This window comes from Artibeus jamaicensis, unplaced genomic scaffold (assembly GCF_021234435.1).
Source record: "Artibeus jamaicensis isolate MK-2021 breed Jamaican fruit bat unplaced genomic scaffold, CSHL_Jam_final contig_797, whole genome shotgun sequence".
Taxonomy (NCBI): Eukaryota; Metazoa; Chordata; class Mammalia; order Chiroptera; family Phyllostomidae; genus Artibeus; species Artibeus jamaicensis.
Genome location: NW_026521977.1, coordinates 8,304,205 through 8,322,955, shown reverse-complemented (window position 1 = coordinate 8,322,955; position 18,751 = coordinate 8,304,205). Strand labels below are relative to the sequence as shown.

Here is an 18,751-nt window from a genome sequence, read left to right as displayed (position 1 = left end):
GCCTCTCCTGGTTTTGCCCTTGATTTTGAACTCAGCATTTTCTCCTTGTGTATTATCGAACCACTTCAAATACTGGAGCGGTTGTAAATGGCTACAGGCTACACCAACTGTTGCTCTAAAAAGCCAGCTATCGCTGGGGCCCAGCCTGCTCCCCGCCCCCCCACCCCCCGGTCAGCATGCACCCCGTGTGGGCATGGGAGATGCTCCCAGACATGCATGAGCGGCCCAGCCAGTCCACTGTACTGAGGGTGGCTTTCTCTGCCTTCTGGGCCCTGGACCAATGCCTGGAGCTTGGAGCTAGGGTGCTCTGGGCTCCTGCCTCAAGCCTGTCCCCAGCCCATGCTCAATCTAGCTCTAGTAGAAGCCTTTTCCCCAGGGTGTCAGCCTAAGATAAGGGTCCGGTAGAAGGAGTCCTGGAGCAGAGACCACCACGTCCTTCCTTCACCAACCACAAGGGGGCGCTGACCACACCCAGGGCAGGGCTAATGGGCGCTGGGGAGGGAACGGGCTGCAGAGTCTTGTGTTAACTTTCTCTCGGCAAATTCTCTTCTCTGTCACTAGCAATGTTCTGACTGACACACATCTTCCCTAGCAAGGACACTGGCCTCACCCCCTGGCCTGAAGCCACCTTTTTCTTCATGGCTCCCCTCCCAATGGGCTGTGGCTTCTCATAAAAGGATGCTTCTTCCAGAGCATGGATTTGGGGCGGCTAAGCCTACAGGGCCTGCCCTGTTGCCTTCCTCAACCACTGGATGGAAAGATCACTTTGCCTTTTGGGTCTGACCCTGCCGTCTGCCAGAGCCGCCTGGAGCACTCGAGGCTCCTCCTGCGTCCCTGGACATCCCTCTGCCTTGGGTCACAGCCTGCCATCAGCCTGTCCCAAGCCCTTCCTACCCCTTTGATACTAACTCTGAATACCAACCCATGGCTGCCTGGACCTCAGGTTCTCCCTGCTGGCCTGACACTGCACTTGGGAGAGAGGGACTCGGATCTCAGTGGGGGGCCAACCCCAGGGGCTCCCTCTGCTCCCTGCCCCCCATCAGTGTGCCTGCCTGCCCCTCAGCATCCCTCGCCCGCCACCCCGCCCACCCGTCTGCAGGAGCGCGAGGCGGCCAGGCTGATGCAGCGCCCCAGCCTCCTCTACGTACCCTTTCTCATTCCTCCACCAGGTGGGCACGCGTACTCCCCGGTTGATAAGAGGAAGCAGGGTCCGTATCTCTCGCGGGTGCCCGAGCGCGTAAAGGGCAGGCCCTCATCGGGAGTGAGGGCCTGGTCTATGTGGGGGCAGTCTTCGTTCGCCAGCGCGGCCTTCGCCACCTCCCCATTCAGTTTGGAATCTTCAAACATAAGCAGAAGCTATTGAGACACTGAAAACTGTTTAGTGGGGGGGGGAGACAGGCCAGAGGTGGGGCATTGGCAAAGGGCAGCCTGTCCCTGCAGATGGAAGAGTGAGGGGCCATGAAGGGAGCCTTGAGGCTGGGGGTTCCGGCTCACTGAGGCAGCCTACGAGCTGTCCCTGGTGCTGTGAAGGAGGGGCTCCTGGGTTTGCTCAAAGTTTGCAAAAAGATGAGTCGGGGGCCCAGCAAGCGTGGTGCTGGGGGCTGGGCCCAGGGCCCAAAGCTGGGCCGATGAGACACGATGGTGTGGATGCAGACATGGGTAGAGGGCCAGACACAGAGCTCAGGGGGAAGACAGACAGACACACAGAAACACTCCAGTCCAGAGAGGCAGCCTTTTCTGACCCCTCTGCTGCTGACCAGAGCTCGGCTGCCCCCATCCCTACCAGTTCAGGCTTCCCCGGCCCCACCCGGACCCCACCTGTGGACTCTGCCCCACCCCTGTCAAATCACTCACTCCCCGCTGACCACCGCACACACCACCTCTGATTGCACAGCCTGCCCCTCCCCCCCGGGGCTCTGCTCTGGTCACTCTGTATGCTCTGCCCCCCACGAAGACTCGGCCCTGTCTCACAGGCTCCTCTATCCCCCACACAGACCCAGCCGGACCACGCAGCCTGCCCCATGCACCACGCAGACCAGTGCTGGTCACTCGGTCTGCTCTAACCCCCACTCAGACCGAGCTGGTGGCCTCTGCCCTGCTCCGCTCCAAGCAGGCCCGGTCAGCTCGCACAGGCATGACAGGGATGTTTGCATGAGGCGGTGACAGCGAGCCATGGGCTGGGCGGGGTCCCACTCCTCGGTCTCCTTTCAGCAGCCTCCCCCGAGAAGCAGAGCGAATGGATGTGTGAGCACAGCAGCAGCAATGGGTGCAGGTGGGGAAGGCGAGTCTTGGCCTCTGTGGCAGCCTGAGAAGGAGCCTGGGAGGAGGTCTGGGGGCACCTGGGGAGCGGGGCAGGTGCAGCCACAGTGGGGAGCTCGCCCTCTCCCAGGCCCAGGAGCAGCGTGGTGGGAGCCCCTGGAGCTGGCAGAGGGGCTCTGCTGGTCTCGGCCCTGCCCATCACCGCTGGGGACTGAGCCTGCCCCACTCTCTGGGCTCTCAAAGCAGACTGTCCCTGGCCAGGGCGGAGCCGACTCGGGCCCCACAGTGGGCACCTGGGCTTTCTCAAAGACTTCACCTAGGGTGCGAGCCTCCAGGGAAGGCGGGGCACCAACACGAGTGGGACCACGGGAGGGGGGGGGTCTCCGAAAGGCTAAAAGGGGAAAAAAGCTAAAAAGCTGGAAACAGTCTCCTCCTGGTTTGACCCTCTTCCGTGACCCTGTTCACATCGTGGAACTACACGCAGGGGTGACCCTTCTCCGCGGGCACATGCTCGGTGTGCCCGCGGGCAGGGCCACGGCCGTGTGCACGTTGTGTCACTACAAAGAGGCAGTCAGTCAAAAGAGAAATGGACCAATCAGGTTTATTCGTAAAGCAAATCCAAAAAAAAATCCCATCATAATTTTGGAACTTAAAAAAAAAGTCTGTCGTACAAGATGGCAAAGCATTTCACGTACAGTGTGTTTCTCAACAAAACCCAGGGGCTTCACTCCCGGATGTACTCTGAACCAGAAAGGCCAGTCACCAAGGTAACTGTGACAACACATAACTGGGGCTGGGGGCTGCCTAGCACTGGGGGCGTGTCTGCGGGCACACACCTGGGCGCACAGACCCGCCCAGGCCTGCCTCCCACTCTGGCTGGTGCCTGGCTTCCCTCCCTCTCTGGGCTGAGGGAGGAGGCCGGTTGGGGAGAGGGGAGGGAAGTATGAGAAGGAGAACGTGCATGGGGGTGTGGAAGCGGGGCCCATAGCACCTGCACAGATGTTCCTCAAGGGGAAAACAGCAAGCCCTACCAGGCAGCGTCTCCATCCGGGAGGGGCGCCAGGACCTGCTGTCTCTCTGATGGCTGTCGTCTGTCAATAGAGGTAGCTACAGCCTACGGTTCTTGCCCAGGGGTGGGTCAGAGGTAGGTGGTGGAGCCTGAGACCTCTCCTGGGGCTCTGAGTGCTGAGTCCCCACCAATAGCTCTGCCCCACCCCCGTGCCACGCTCCTGGAGCATCCAGCTCCCGCAGCCTTTAAAGGGTCTGATGTTGGGGCTGGTTTTCCCTGCAGGGGACGGGAGCTGGGATCAACCATCAGGGATCCCTAGGTGGATGAGAGCTTCGTACCTTTGCTTCCTAAAGAGACCCTCCCCTGACACACCTGGGCCTGTTTCTTCTACCGACCACGATTTCGAGAGGGCTATCATTTGGAAAGAGTTTAGGTCTTGTTCTGTGAAGAAGCCAGCCTCCCTGGGTCGTTGGCTTATCTGTGCTTTGGGGTGCTGTCAGAAACTGGGAGCATTCTCCCTCCCCAACTTGAGGGGTGGCTGGAAGAGAGAGAAACGGAGGAGGGGCTGACTCTCTAGACCTGTGGAATGCATGAAAAGGGCCAGAGAGCCGGCTCACCCAAGACTCCCCATGCTCCTGCCGTTACCCCGTCCTGTGGATGAGATGGCCCCCAGCAGCCTTGGTTCCCACCTGCTCCCAGACCGCGGGAGCCCTGCCTCCCCGGCCCAGGGCCCCTCCGCCCACTAGGCCTGAGGATTGGCGACGATGAGATGGCAGATGGGCAGTGGCTCACGGAGATGGTTTCCAGGCTTTGAAATGGGCTGAGAGAAATGAGCGTCCGCGAGAGGGTCATTTTTTTTTAAACTTTGGAGCAAGGCGAACCCGGAGTCAGGGCCCTCAGCCAGCAGGGCTGGCTTTTCTGCCCTGGTCTCCAGGCACCACGGATGTACTTACTGTTCAGACCAGCGGCGGCCACCAGGGGCGCACACAGGGCTGGGGCGGGGTGGGGGGTTGCTGGGCATTTCCTTGGGTTTAGCTCCAAGGGGTCTGCCCAGCTGGGGGTTTGGGGGAAAGTCCCAGGATAACTGGGGACAGTCTGGGAGAGACACGAGCAGAGTACAGTCACAAGAACCGGCACAAGTCATGCAACAAAACGAGGAGAGAAAGAGAGAGAAACATGATTAGTGAAGAGAGAGAAAAAGAGAGAATATGAACAACACAGAAAAAGAACACCAGGCCTGGCCCTCAGGGCTGCGCCGTGTTCCCGATGCCTCCCCCTTAGACTACTTGGGGGCCACCAGACCCCACTCGGACCCCAGCTGCCCACCCTGGCCCTGTATCCAGCACGAACTTGGTCAGCTCATGCAGAGGGGCCCTGCCCACACCCGCCCAGTACCCTCTCCCCCCATGGTGTCACTCCCTGCCCCGGGCTAGCGCCGCTCCTGGCACTCTCTCTGCAGCAGCCCAGCAGGCAAAAGGCAAGGGGCCTGGGAGAGGAGCACTTGGGACTCATCTGCTCAGGGCAGAACCTCCCGCCCCCACCCCAAAGCTGCCCAGGAGGCTGCCGTGGCAGCCCCCAGAGTCCGGGGCAGGGTCTTCTCTGGGGCCTCACTGCCGCTCTATGTGCCTGTGGGCAGAAAAGGGGACTTGGCTACCACCCCTCGCCCAGGCCAGCCTCCTGCCTGCCTATGGTGGGACCCCATAGCCCCGCACGTGGCACCCACAGAGGAACGACCCACAGCACAGGAGCAGAGATGGACGAGACACACGGGAATGGACATGGCAGGACAGAGGGTGCACTCGGAGCTGTCCAGAACAGGTGGTCTGGCCCCGCCCCCACCGCCCCTGACTGCAGATGGGACAGGAGCAACTTCTCGTGGGCCATCGGCCTCAGGCAGCCCTCCCCCTGTGAGGTCCTACAACCCCCCAGGGCAGATCCCCCCACATGGAGGCCAGGCCAGCCACGGCACAGCAGAACAGACCAGATCGTCCTCACAGAAAGCATGGACCTGCAGCTGCAGGAGAGAGCAGAGGTAATGGGGATGGGGGGGGGGGCTGCTGGCCTTGCCGGGGTGGGGGCGGTGCCCTCAGAGCCCAGCATGCTGTGCTTGGCCCCAATCCAGGTTCTAAGAGGAAATGGAGAGCCCCAGCTTTCTTCGCTGAGGCCACCTGACTGCCCTGTGGGTGGAGTGAGGCTGGAAGGGGCCTGGGTGCTGCATCTCACCTCCCTCGATCCCTGCAGGGCTGGGTCTCCACCCACATTCGCCTTCCTTGCCTCTGGCCTCCCCCACTCACTCACTGATGCTCCCCAGCCCCACGCCCATCTAGGTGCACAGCTATAAGCAGAAAGGAGGTGGATGGGAAGGGACTCGGGAGGCAGAGATGGGGGATCACACACTCCTCTCAGTAACAGTTAATCCTGGTCTCACACAACCAGCATTTGGTGGAAGGAGTGTTCTGGTGAGGGGTGAAGCTCAGAGAGGGTCTCAGAGCCAAGGTGGATTGGTATGGGCATTAAAACAGCACCAGCAGGGCAAGTGGGTACTTGGGAAGGGAGTGGAGATACAATGTGGGGGCAAGAGGGGGCAGCAGGAGGAGGATCTTGGCATCTGGGCTCCAGGGGAAAGGCTTGGGAGGGCCCAGAATACCTTCTCAGCCATGGAGGCTGCTTGTGCCAGAGCTTTGGGTTCCTGAGACCTGGGGCCAGGCTAAGGAGGCCCCCCCGGGGCAGGGCTGCCGTGGCCCTGGGCCCAGGGGATCCAACAGGAGTGCGTGGGCTTTACAGGCCTGCTGCAGCATGGGAAGAGGGCTTCTGTCCCTGGGACTAGCTGGTGTACATGTCAGAACACACAGGTCTGCACTCCGTGTGTGCGTGCATGTGTGCACGTGCGTGCACACCCTTAGCACATGGAGAATACTGGCTTTGTCTAAGAGTGCAGGCAATCTGTGCCTGACTGGAGTGACCTGGAATCCCTGACAGGCTGGCCTGAGGCACCCAAGCTCGGGCATTAATCCTGAAAGATACAGTGTTGGGGAGGATGTGACAGAACGGCCAAGCGGCACCATGGCGATGCCACGCGGGCTCAGCTTTTTCTGCTGGGGCCTGGAGTAGAGCTGGGGTAGAGTCAGGGCCAGCCCAGACCCTCCCCTGGAGCCCTGGGAACTTTCCTGGCCACGATGGTGGCTCATGAGGTCAAAGAGCTGGCTAATCCACAGCAGAGAGGTGGGACAGGAGCTTTCCACCAGCCAATGCCCAGCTTCCTAAACAGGAGCCATGCCTTGGCCGGCGGAGCCCAGCCCCACCTCAGGCCCCCTATATTCCAGCTTCTGAGACCCCTGCCCACCCCCTGGCCCAGCCTAGGACACTCACCAACTTCCTCTCAGGTGCTTACAGGAATCCCAGGAAAGAGAGGGTATGGGGCCGGGAGAAAGGGCTGGAGAGCCCCCATATGGGCAGAGAGGTGGGCCTTGGGGGTACTGTTTCAGGCAGCGCAGCTGCGGGATGAAGCCAGATCTGGAGTGGGGTGGGGGTGGTTTGGCAGGGAGTGCATCAGCAGGGAGGGTCAGTCACACGCTGGGGGAGGCCACCCAAACCGAGGGAAACTTGCTCATCTGGGGCTGATGTCCTTCACAGACTGAACGCCAGCACTCACTCAGCCTCCCTCACCCCACGCTCCTTCTGAGCTCACTGTGTATCCTTCCCTGGGTCATCTGTTCCCTTGCAATCCCTGTGTCCACAGAATAAGTCGATGGTATTCCATGGGTAGAGGTAGACTATGGGCTTTATATCTTCGGACCAGAGCCCCATGATCAACTTTATGTGCTATGTGCAGGCTCTCATAAAACTGAGAGAGTCCCATAACAAACCACTAGCCATGGAATATTAGAATATATCCCATGGTGACTAGTATTGTTCGCGCCCCCCTCCCCTCCCCCCACCCACCCCCACTGAAGTCACAGGGAAGTGGTTGTACACTGGTTGGGGTGTCATGTATTGCTGCTGCAGTCCCTACCATCAGAAGTGGGGAGAACCCTCGGTGGGTGGTGGTTGCTGGTCTGTAGTGCTTTTGTCTGAGCTGCGGGGGGTGGGGGCCCCGCCCCTAGTCCTTCGCTCACCAGCTGCTTCCATCAGAAGGCCATTGGAAACTCCCACTCAACCATTAACCCAAACAGACAACGTGAAAGCTAGAGTCACTCCAACAGGTTCTAAAGATAAATGCTAAACTCTAGAGTGGTGGCAGAAGATGAGTTGGTTTGGCATGCTATGGGGGAAGTAAGCTTGTTACGGAGGGCGAGAGGCGTCTCCTAGGACGCACCTGGAGCTAGGCAGCCGGAATCAGAGCACGAATTCTACTCAGCTATGGAGACAGGCTCTGCCGGGGGTGAGAATCCTTGCTACTGCCTTTGCAGGGACCCTCCTGCCAGATCCCATGCACCATTTGTGCCGTCTGCACAGCCTGAAGGGAGCCGTGTAAAGACCAAATCAGAAGCTGTCTGCCGGTTTCCAAATCACACCCACCCCCGCCGGGCCGGACACCAGGTCAGCGGCCTGAGTCAGAGACTCACGCTGGACTCCTGCCCACGGAGCTTCAGCTCCCCGGGCTCCTGCTAAGAGTCCTCAGCAACCTCGAGGGCCTTGTCTTCTCTTCAGAACCTCGCGAGACCAGCACGTCAACCGCCTTACCCAGAGCCACCAGTGAGGTTCCTCTAGTGGGCTCTCGCCTGGTGAATTTGGCTGCCCAGCATCTCCCTGGGCCCCCAGGCTCCACGCCTCAAGATTGAGTGCGGGTTCCGGGGTCACCCACGGAACTAAGGAAGCAGTCTGACTGAATCTGGAATCATCGCTACAGGGGGCAAAGGTGAAAGGTCAGATTGACATGCCTCTAAGAGGTTTCCTACCTGCTCTGTTAATTTCTAAAATCTCTTCCTGGGCCAGCGGGCATGTGTCACTCTGAGTACTGTGGTGTGGAGAGTTTACGACAGATTTACAATAATTGGGAGATCCCAGCTGCGGTGGCCGTGGAATATGCTTCTTTTTTTTCTTTGGTAGTTTCTGCTTAGCCATGGCTAAGGAGTAATACATCCCAAAATTGTTCACGATGACGGGCACGGGCATGGCGATGGTCAGCACCCCGGCCAGCGCACACAGCGCTCCCACCAGCATCCCGGACCACGTCTGCGGGTACATGTCTCCGTAGCCCAGTGTTGTCATGGTGACCACGGCCCACCAGAAGCCAATGGGGATGTTCTTAAAGTGGGTGTGCTCACTGGCACTGGGGTCATTGGGCTGCGCCCCTATCCTCTCGGCGTAGTAGATCATGGTGGCGAAGATCAGGACGCCCAGGGCCAGGAAGATGATCAGCAGTAAGAACTCGTTGGTGCTGGCGCGGAGGGTGTGGCCAAGGACACGCAGGCCCACGAAATGGCGGGTCAGCTTGAAGATGCGCAGGATGCGCACGAAGCGGACCACGCGCAGGAAGCCCAGGACGTCCTTGGCCGCCTTCGAGGACAGGCCACTTAGGCCCACCTCCAGGTAGAAGGGGAGGATGGCCACAAAGTCAATGATGTTGAGCGAGTTCTTGATGAACTCGACCTTGTTGGGGCAGAAGACGACACGCATGAGGAACTCGAAGGTGAACCAGACCACGCAGACGCCCTCGATGTAGGTGAGGAAGGCCTCCGTCTCCGCCTCCCGGTAGTAGCGCACCTGCGTGCCGTTCCGGACGTTCTCGATCTCCGTCTTGTTCACGATGGGGTTGAAGCGCTCATGGGTCTCCAGGCAGAAGGTGGTGATGGAGACCAGGATGAAGAAGAGGGAGGCGAAGGCCACATACTGCGGGGCAGAAACACAGAGTGTCAGAGGGGAGGCCCTCCCACCCAGAGCAGAGAAACCTGGGGTACCCTCGTATTGGGTCTAGGCAGAGACCAGGTCAGGGGAAGACATACAGTGACCCCTCCTCCAACACTGGCGCAGCTGACAGGCCACCGTTAAGGAAGCTCGAGGAGTTGAAAGGGATGTGGAATGGACTGCTTTGTTTTCATGAACATGGTTCCATTCTTCCTGGATGTGCAGCTAGACTACATTTCCCAGCCTCCCTTGCGCGAGGGGGGGTCACTCGACCAAATTCGGGCCTGTGGACGTGGTACGAAAGGGGCCTGGTCTGGCTCATAAAACCTTCCTGCTCAGTCTTCCATGCTGTTTCTTTCCCCCACTCTCAGGCAAATGCTGAAGTCCTGCGGCAGGCCCTCGGGGGATGGGGGTGGGGGGTGCACAGAACCACCTGAAAAGAAGAGCCTGCGATTTAATGGTCTTTCTGAAAAGAAAGACCATTAAATACCCTCCTTGAGCTATTGCTTGAGTGGGAAAGACTTTCATTGTGTTAAGTTGCTGTGGTTTGGGGAGCGGTATTGGTTAAAGCATTTAGCCACCCTGACCAATGACTAGCTTGCCGGGGCTGAAGTTGGCAAAGAAACGAGAGGGGGCAGCTATGGTGGAATCAAGCCACATCTCCCCTCTTGCTTCCTTCCTACTCCAGCCTCTTCGCTCTCATTTTTATGAAGCTGTACCTCATTCACGGATTCTTTCAGGTTCTATACTATCTAAACCTACAGAGGACGTTTATCTGCCTCAGGGACTTAGATGACTTTTTTTTTTTTTTTTTTACCTGTTTTCTCTATCCTCCTAGGAACTCATATATCCAGTCTACAAGTGAGTTCCCCAACCTTGGGAATATTTAAGTAGAGATACAGTGTTGCTGGTTTGGGCACCAGGAGGAGAACTGGACCAGATATCCTCCCAAGCACCATGAATTGTAGGGTCTGCTTTTCTTCTCCCGCTGCCTGCCAGCCCCAGGACAGAGGTGCAAGTGGGAGGCAGAAGAAGCTATTGCGGTTCTGGGGCTTTCCGACCTATGTGAGCACCTGCTTCCCTCGGACCCCATCGGCGAGAAGGAAATAACCCAGAATAGCCCAGTCTGTCTAGAACCACCAGCTCTGGCCCTGAGACCCCAGGAAAAGGTTCAGGAGACCTCTGATTTGGTGGCCCCATATGATGACCGCTTGGGCGTCTCGAGCCCCTAGCAACAATGGAAACTCAGGGAAAGAGAATCGAGCAGCTGTCTGAGTTTCAAACCCTCCTGCTCAGACTGAATTCCAGGCAAGCTCTCTCCGTACAGCCTCCAGCTGGGTCCCCTGGAGCTCTAACATACCATGGCCTCCTTTGGCACCGCCCTGTGCAAATGGAACCTGGCTAACCAGCTCTCCTCCAGTGGCCCACCTGGTCATACTTGCCTGCATGGTCCTGCTGCTCCCTTTCCCTCTGGACCCTCCTTCTCTCAGCTTGACCAAGACACCCCATGGCTAGAACAGGGCCATCTTCCTGGAGGCAGCCCTAAGGTACAGTTTGGAACAGGTGGCACCTTCAGTGCACAGAGCTGCTGTCACAGATGACTTTAAGGAGTGCCGCAGTCTCGCCCTGTATCTTCAGCAGGAGGCAGCCGGGTCGCTTCTATCAATTCCTTTAGTTTGCATCAATGCTCCTCCCCACTTGGTTGGGTTGGGGGGAGCAGCATTGGAAGTCCCAGAATAGCCCTGTCTGGGTTGACCATGGCCATGGGACCTGGCATCCAATCTGGAAGGGATCTAGAAAGCAAGAACTCTGTGGACCTTTCAAGTCACATTCTGGGTTGAGGAAAGGGCAGAGGTAAGGGGAAGGGACAAAGTCACCAGCATTTCAGAATGTCGACATAAGAGCAGCTTCTAGGGATTATCAGGTCTAAGACGTTAGGCTACACACTACGGAAGCCTGAGGACTAGAAGCAGGAAGAGAACTGCCCGAGCAACCACTATGGCCTGCTGACAGTCCTGTAGGCTTCAGAGCACTGCGCGATTCTCAAAATGCTATTCTACACTGACAGTCGTGATCCCTATGCATCCTTCTTTCCGTCCACTTATCCCTCCTTTCTTTTATCCATCCATCATCCAGCTACCCATCATCCATCCTTCCTGCCTTCTATCCTCTCGAACCGCCCTTTCATCCACGCATCCATTCGTCCTTTCCCCCTCCCTCCTTCCTTCTTTCCTTCCTTTGTTCCTTCCTCCTTCCCTCCCTCTCTTCCATCCAACATGCGTGCATCCATTCTTTCCTCCCCTCCTCTCCTCTTTTTTCCTCCCTCCCTCCCTTCCTTCCTTCCATCCATCCTTTCTTCCTCTCATTTCTCATCAAGCATCAGGCTATGCCTAGCGCAGAGGGGGTAAGGCCTCAGCCGAGTCCTCAAGGAGCCCCTTGCCCAGCTGAGGGTAAAGGACACACAAAGAGATGAGTCCAGTGCAGTGGACTGAAAAGGTGACCCCCACAGCCCTGAAGTGGGTGAGGTTTGGGCCAGGTGGGGCAGGGTAGAAACTTAAACCAGGTCTTTCAACTCTAGAAACAGGTCTGTAAGGGTCCAGACCGTGCCAGCCTGGGTCACCCCAGAGGCAGACCAGGAAAGCAAAGTGGACTGAAAGAGGCTACCACTTGTGACCCAATTTTATCTGGTGCTTCCCATCACCGAAGCTGCGAGAGCTCTTGGAGGTGAAACGTCCCTGTCCCCTGGGTATTTGTCCCCAGATTCCCTCTGGAGAGCCCCATCTTGCAGGCTGGCATTCACAGCCCACACTCCCAGTGGGAAGGTCGTGCCCCCAGCCATACTCCCTTCTCTGGCCTTTGTGACAGGGAGCCAAGAGCAGGGCCATTGCACCCCTGGGCTCTCAGCCCTGGGCAATGGTGGAAAGCCAGAGGCTGCTTTCCTCCTTGCTGCCCCATCAGCCATGGATGGTATCACCCTCCTAATCTGTCCCACATCTATCCTTGGTCCCCTTTGCTTGTACTGACTCTCCCAACAGGGCCATGGCCATCAAAGCTAACAAGTTTTAGGCTTCAGTCTCAGCCCCCAGTCCAGCCTCCACACCAGAGGGAGCAGCCGGCTGGAGCCCTGGCTCTGCATGCCACCCGACCGTGCCACCCCCAGAGGGAAGCCCCGACTCCTCGGCCTGGCGGTCTCTGTGCCCTGGCCTCGCTGGCTTCCTTACGTGAGCCCACCGTTCCTGCCACACGCAACTCTCTGCCATCTCTGACGCCCCACCTCCGTGCCCCTCACTGCCACGTCCTCCCACCTGTTGCTCCTTCCATCGGAGAGTGTTCCTGCCCATCTTTCTCTGGAAGAGCACAGCACCCTTCGGCACCCCACTAAGTAGCCCTTCTTCTCGAACATGTTCTCCAGGGGAGGCTCCTCTTGGCAGCAAATGAAGGCCTGCTCAAGAAGCCTCTAACTTCATCCTGGGAGGCAGCGAGCCTCTGGCTCATTAGTGCTCAGGGGAGGCTCATGGGAACAGCCTAGACAGGGCACCGATGTCCCAGGGGCCTTCTCGCTCCCTGGTGGCCCCACAGGCCCCAAGAGCTTTCATCCCATGTGCCCTCCTCACGGGATAGGCCTTGATGGGGAAATGAGGCTCAGAAAGAGGTCAGGTCTTATAAAAATTAGGGTAGAAAAAAGTCCTTAGTTCTCAGCCACCAGTGGGGATCCTGTCTAGATTCTCTCCTCTCTGGGCCTCAGAGCCAAAGGAGTGAGGGTGGGGGTGGGCAGCAGCAGCCGGGCCTCAGGTCAGACACTAGGACTTTTTCCCCAGGGAAGCCAGAGAGGTGGAAGCCGGGCCTCCTGCCCTGTCCAGCTTCCAGGTGCTTTCTTTCTGACCTTTGCTGCCAGCAGCTTGGTCCTTTGTCACAGGCAGAGCCCCAGCAACACTTGGGTCCAAGTGGGCCCTCGGGAGGACTGTGGAGAAAGGTGTCCCTGGCTTGCTCAGACTGCCACATTCTCTTAAGTCTGGAGACTAGCAGGTCAGCCACGGTGCACAGTCAAAGCCAGAGCTCACATCCAGATGAGTCTGAGGCTCCCTTCTGTCCGGCCTCAGGGCATGTAAGCACAGGAAGGAGAGAACAGGAAGCTACTCAAGCTAAGGACCCATTCTGTACCCTTAATCCTCATACCCCCTGGTCAGACAGGTGGTTGTAACCCCACTGTGCCAAAATACCCAGGTACGGACACGTTCAAGGACTAAACCAAGGGTTGAAAGCTAGTGATGAAGCAGAGGCTTGGACCTAAATCTGTGTAGTTCTAGAGCCTGAGCTCTTTCCACCACTAGAGCAGCCACAGCACGTGGGGGAAGAAACACCACTCTGAGCCTTGGGGGGCCGCCCCTGATTGTGTCTGAATGCTTCGTCTTGGAGCTCGACACCTTCAGCCCGGACGAGCTGAGAGCAGGCTACGCCTGTACCCAGTGAGGGAAAGAGCTGGGATGCCTAAATCCATGGGCTGGAGCCCAGCCAATGCCTCAATGGTTCTGGGGCCTCTCGGCCCAGGACTTGGTAGTGCCTGGGCCACAGCAGCCCAGGGTGTGCGGCCGCGCCTTGCTCGGGGAGTCAGTGCTAATGGTACAGCCTGCATCCCTACCTGGCCCAGTTCCTTGAACGCCCAGAGAGGGTGGGGTTGGAAGATGATCTCCACTTGTTCAAGAAGCTCAGGCAGAGGGAAGCGGGGGACATGTGTGAGGAGGGGAGGACCTGGGGTCAGCCGGATGCGGACAGGTAGGGCATCCCTACTGTGGGAAGGGCAGGAGCTGTGCTCCGTGGGAGCTGCCTGCCTCCCAATCCCCAGTCACCAGAGGACATGGACCTCAGAGGCCGCAGACACACAACTACCCAGAGTACACACCTCACCCATTACCTAAGCACGTACATGTGCATGCATGTGGCCACACGAACTACAGCACAGTGTCCCGACCACACACAGAGAACACGGGGGCCCACAGAGCATGCGGAAATGTATCGCCATGCACCACACGTGATGCTCAGGCGCTGCACTGCAGGGCACACGCCCTGCAGACCCCACACGGCACTCACACATGTACACTCGGAGCATGCGGGCAATGCCGAAGAGGCACCACACGGCACACCCACTAGGAATACGGTGGACCCCAGGCACGGCCGCTCAGCTGGCCCCTCCCCGACCCACTTCGCCCCCGTGGAGTATGACTGGCTCAGTGTCTGTCTCTCCAGCCCAGCTTGCCTCTGCCTCCTGCCTCCCTGCTGGGATGGAGCCAGCCCCCGGGTTTCCCACCCCTAAGGCCCATCATCCGCACGCTCCCTGATTTCCTGCCACCCAAAAGACCTTGTCTCCTTTCTCTAGCCCACCTGGCAGCATCTGTGCCCCACGGCCAGGATCCAGGCCAGCTGGGAAGCCAGTCCCTCCTGGGCTGCTAGCTGGCGAGGGGGCACAAAGGGAGCTTTGTCCAGCAGCCCAGTGGTAACCCTCACCCAGCCTGGTCACCTCAGCAACCACCCCGTGAAATTTTAAGACGACACAGGCAAGATCTCTTGATAACGCAGTATAAACTGAAGCTGGTAGTTTCTGGCTTTTTTTCCCCCAGAACTAAATCACAAACCATGAGAGACCCACCAATTGCGTTCTAGAAAGGGGTAGCCATGGCAACAGAGCAAGGCATCCCATTTCTATAGTAACCGGGGTGGTGAGGCTGTTGGCTGTAAAGTCAGACAAACCTACTAACGATCTGTTGACTTAAGAAGATATTTTATAAATCGCCAAGTTATTTTTACCATAACCCCACCCCTGAAACCATAAATCAGAAAGGCAATTTACTACCTTATCTATTAAAATGACCAATATGTGTTATGACTTTCATTTCTAAATTATTTATGCCACAGTCATCTTTAGAAAATTGTTCTTGCTCTTCAGAACCGTTCAGGGCTTTGCCGTAGGGACCTGTGTTCTCACAATTTGGTGTTCTAGGACGAAGACGATGGTCGTGACATGGGGCACAGACCAACACTCTGGTCCGGCCAAGCTCTCGCTGTGTGACTTTGGCAAGTTATTTCCCCTCTCTGGGCCTCAGTGTCAACACTGGCGAAGTGAGGGTTGGACGTGGTCCCTTCCGAGTGAGGATGTTGAGACTCGGTGAGGGTTCAAGCAGTGGGGCTAATCAGGGGAGCCTTGGCTGGCGGCCAGGCCCCAGGCCCCCAGAGGCTTCCGGTCAGTGTTTCTGTCTAATTAAATCTGCCCAGCGGGGGTGTGCGGCGTTTGAGTCAATCCACTCGGAGTCGGTGATGCAGAGCAGGCGGGACGGCCAACTGGCCTAAATAAATTGTCAGTTGAGTGGAGTTTGGAAACTGAATTCGGCTCGCCTGCAGTTCCTTGGGCTGGGTGTGCCCACATGTCTGAGGCTGGCCGAGGGCTTGGAGGAGAGGAGAAGGCGAAGGGTCCCTCTGGGGTCCACTCCCTGCTCTGGTCTATCAATACCTGCCCCCACCGTCAGTCCCGAGAAGCCCGGCCGTGTCCTTAGCGCTCCATCCAGGCGTCCAGGCCCTGGCCCCCACCCCTCCTCACGAATCCTCCCTTCTTGGCACCCGGCCCGGGGAGCAGTGGGTGGAGGGCTCCCCACGGTGCTGCCTGGAGGGTGGGAGCTGGAGGGTGTGAGTGTGTGCGGGGAGCATGGCCGTGTGGGTGCCTGTTTGGGAAAGTCTGTGTGCTGGGGAGAGTGCTGGTGGGAAGGGGGAGGCAGTGTGTAAACGCGGAGCAGGTGGGCACATGGTGACAGTATGTCACCTGCTTATGTGACCTGACTCCAGGCATGCGTACAAGGCTTGTGTGAATGGTCGCGGTGTGTACTGTGGTATTTCACGCAGGTGGTAGAAGTGTGTGTGTGTTTATAAGGACATACATGGGTGTGGTGTAAGGACATGCATGGGTGTGAGGTACATTTATGAGGACATGTGTGCGGTGTGGGGGTGTGCATGCAGGCACATGCATGGGCTCTCTCCTGGTGGACCTGCGCTCTCTGAGCTGAGACCCAGCCCTGGGCCCCGGCCCTTTCCCATGCCAGACGCGATCACCCACACAGTAGCCTGGGGTGTGCGCCTCTCCCCTGGTCTGTGCCTGACTGAGAGAAAGAGGTCAGGTGGGGTGGGGACGGAGGAAAGGCCGCTGAGCCAGCCCAGGGGAAGCCACAGGGAGGCAGGACGGTGCCACCGCACTGCCCGTCTCAGTCCCGAGATCCAGTGTGGGCAGTGGGGGCCTGAGGCCAGAAAGGCAGTTCCCAGGTCTCAGGGAGCGCAGACTCCCCAGGAGATAAGAACCCACTTGACTGCACTCATGAATTCCTGCTCAGGACCCTGGACCTTGGTCCCACCCAGAGAGGGCTGCCCTGCCGCAGGCAGCTTTGGAGGTGGCAGAGGTTCTCATGGTGCTTTTTCATTCCCAGATACACATTTTTTCACACATTGGAAATGAAAATATGTCATAAACTGCACAAATCCTTAAAACAGTATTACTTCCCATTTCCCCAGTACGCTCTTATTTAATTCATGGCATGTCTTAAGTCGGTGGTAACTTGGACTTGTGAACACATGGTCAGTAGAAACCTAGAACACACACACACACACACAGAGAAAAGGCCCTCAGAGGTTTCTGGTCCAAATGCCACTCCTTGTGGCAGAGACAGAGAAAGGGAGTCATGGTGAGGGAAGGGACCCGCCCGAGGCCACAGAACTCGCAGGTGGGGCAGGGATGAGAACCAGGTTGTCCTGAAACATCGGTACTGGCCTCTTGCATGGGGCCTTCATCACCGTGGCCTCTGAGCCTTTGTGTAGAACGCCCTCCTGCCCTCTCCACTCCCCAGGTCCTGCCCACCTTCTACATCCCAGGTCAAAAGCAGCCCGAGTCCTTCTTGTCAAAGGAGGCAGCAGCTGCAGCAGAAAATGGCAGGGCCTTGAGGCCAGGCCAACCTGAGTTTTGGGCCTGGCTCAGTTAGTGACCTTGGACAAGTCACTGTCCCCTTCTGAGCCTTTGTTCCTGGATAGAAGGAAGGTAGTATAAAATGCCCTGCCTCCCGGCTGGCCATGACGACCAAATGTGACACACAGAAAGCAAGAAGGTGGCATCCAAACACGCTGTTTCAGTCCCCACACAGACCTCCCACTCTGACCCTCCCACTCCGGACCCTCCCATCAAAACATAGCTCTTGGTGTCCGAGTGTCTCAGATGCACAAAAGCCTAGAATCTTACAGTCATGGAATGGGAGCTGCTGAGCTGGGAGGCACCCAGGACAGGGGTGCAGATGTGCCCCCAAATCACAAAACAGTGTGACTGTCCTTCAGAGCGCCCCCACTCAGCCCATGTGGCATGAGCGAGCCTGAGTCCTGTGGGCTCCTGGGTGGGCCTGGCTGGGCAGCACAGTGACCAGTCTGCCCCGAGGCCAGCACTGCCCCTAAGAGTGAGGGGAGGGGTGTTCCCCGAGGGACAGCCTCCGGAAGACCCGGCGGGATAAGGTCAAAGGAAAAGTCTCTAGATCTAGCAACAAGGAGACCTTGGTGAGGGCCAAGCCCCCGGGAAGGGTGGAGGGGGAAGCAGGGAGCTTGAAGCCCTCCCTGGAGGAGTGGGGGGGGGCATGAAGGGGGCAGGAGCAGACAGAGGCTCTTGTGGAGGGTGCTGGGAGAGAGAGACTGGGTGGGGATACCAACCAGATTCCTCGGTCCCACACCCAGAGACTGGGCTCTGGCAGTGGTGGGTGGGACCAGAGTTTGCCTTTAACTTGCACCCCCAGTGGCTTGCGTGCCGCCAGCCCCATCCTGGCACTGGGGTCCGGGAGGGCAGATGAGACCCAGCGCCAGGCAGCTCTGATGCACGATGAACCTCAGCCTGAGACAACGTTAGGGGCTGGGGAGCAGGCAGCACAGTGGAAAAGGGGAAGAGTCCTGGACTTAGCCTCAGAGAACTGAGTTCCAATCCCAGCTCTGCCGCTGGCTTATGGCTGCAGGAAAGTAATACCTCGGCGACTCAGTCCCTTTATGCTAACATGTGGACAATAATAGTAACCAACTCCAGGAAGGAAGACATTTTTGAGAGGCCTAGAGGAAAAAGTGGAATGTCTAGGGCTTCTCCAGATCTAGGGCAGAATTCTGGGGCAGGGAGAAACCCCACGCCTGCCAGTTCCCGTGTGCGCCGGTCTTCCAGGAGCTGGGCCAAGGCTTCTCTCTACAAAAGTCCAAAGGCAGCATTTTTGTTTTTTCCCCGAAATTGTGGGGCTGGGGAGTGCAAGGAGCGGCAGCAACAGCTGAAGGGAGAAATGTGCTTCTTTTCGGTTTTTCCCCTCTAACCCGTCCTGCTCCTGCACTTGCTAACCACAGACCAGGAGCAACTGCTGCCTCGTGAGAGCCAATGGCCTGGTCCTCAGAGCCTGTCCTGGTGCCACAGCCCCGGGCAAGGCCATGTCCAAGACCCAGCACTGCAGCCTCCAGCCGTGAAGGACACTCTCCTCGGGGTGACAGGGAGGACCGCTCATTCCCACTTCTGCAGGGCTTCCCATGGGAGCCCCTGCTTGTGGCTGGGTAGGAAAGGACACCCAAGGTCACCCAGTGAGGCAGCGGGGTGCGAGC

General features: G+C 58.1%; 1 protein-coding gene across 1 annotated transcript in view; it reads right to left on the bottom strand.

The window, feature by feature from the left end:
- KCNC1 (potassium voltage-gated channel subfamily C member 1) overlaps positions 1–18,751 on the bottom strand; it is a 40,745-nt gene that overhangs the window by 1,089 nt on the left and 20,905 nt on the right. Inside the window, exons 2-3 of the mRNA XM_037150600.2 lie at positions 8,167–9,100; positions 1,149–1,337 (exon numbers count right to left, since the gene is read on the bottom strand). Of these exons, the coding sequence (XP_037006495.1) occupies positions 1,149–1,337; positions 8,167–9,100 (1,123 nt within the window). The remainder of the gene's footprint in view (positions 1–1,148; positions 1,338–8,166; positions 9,101–18,751) is intronic.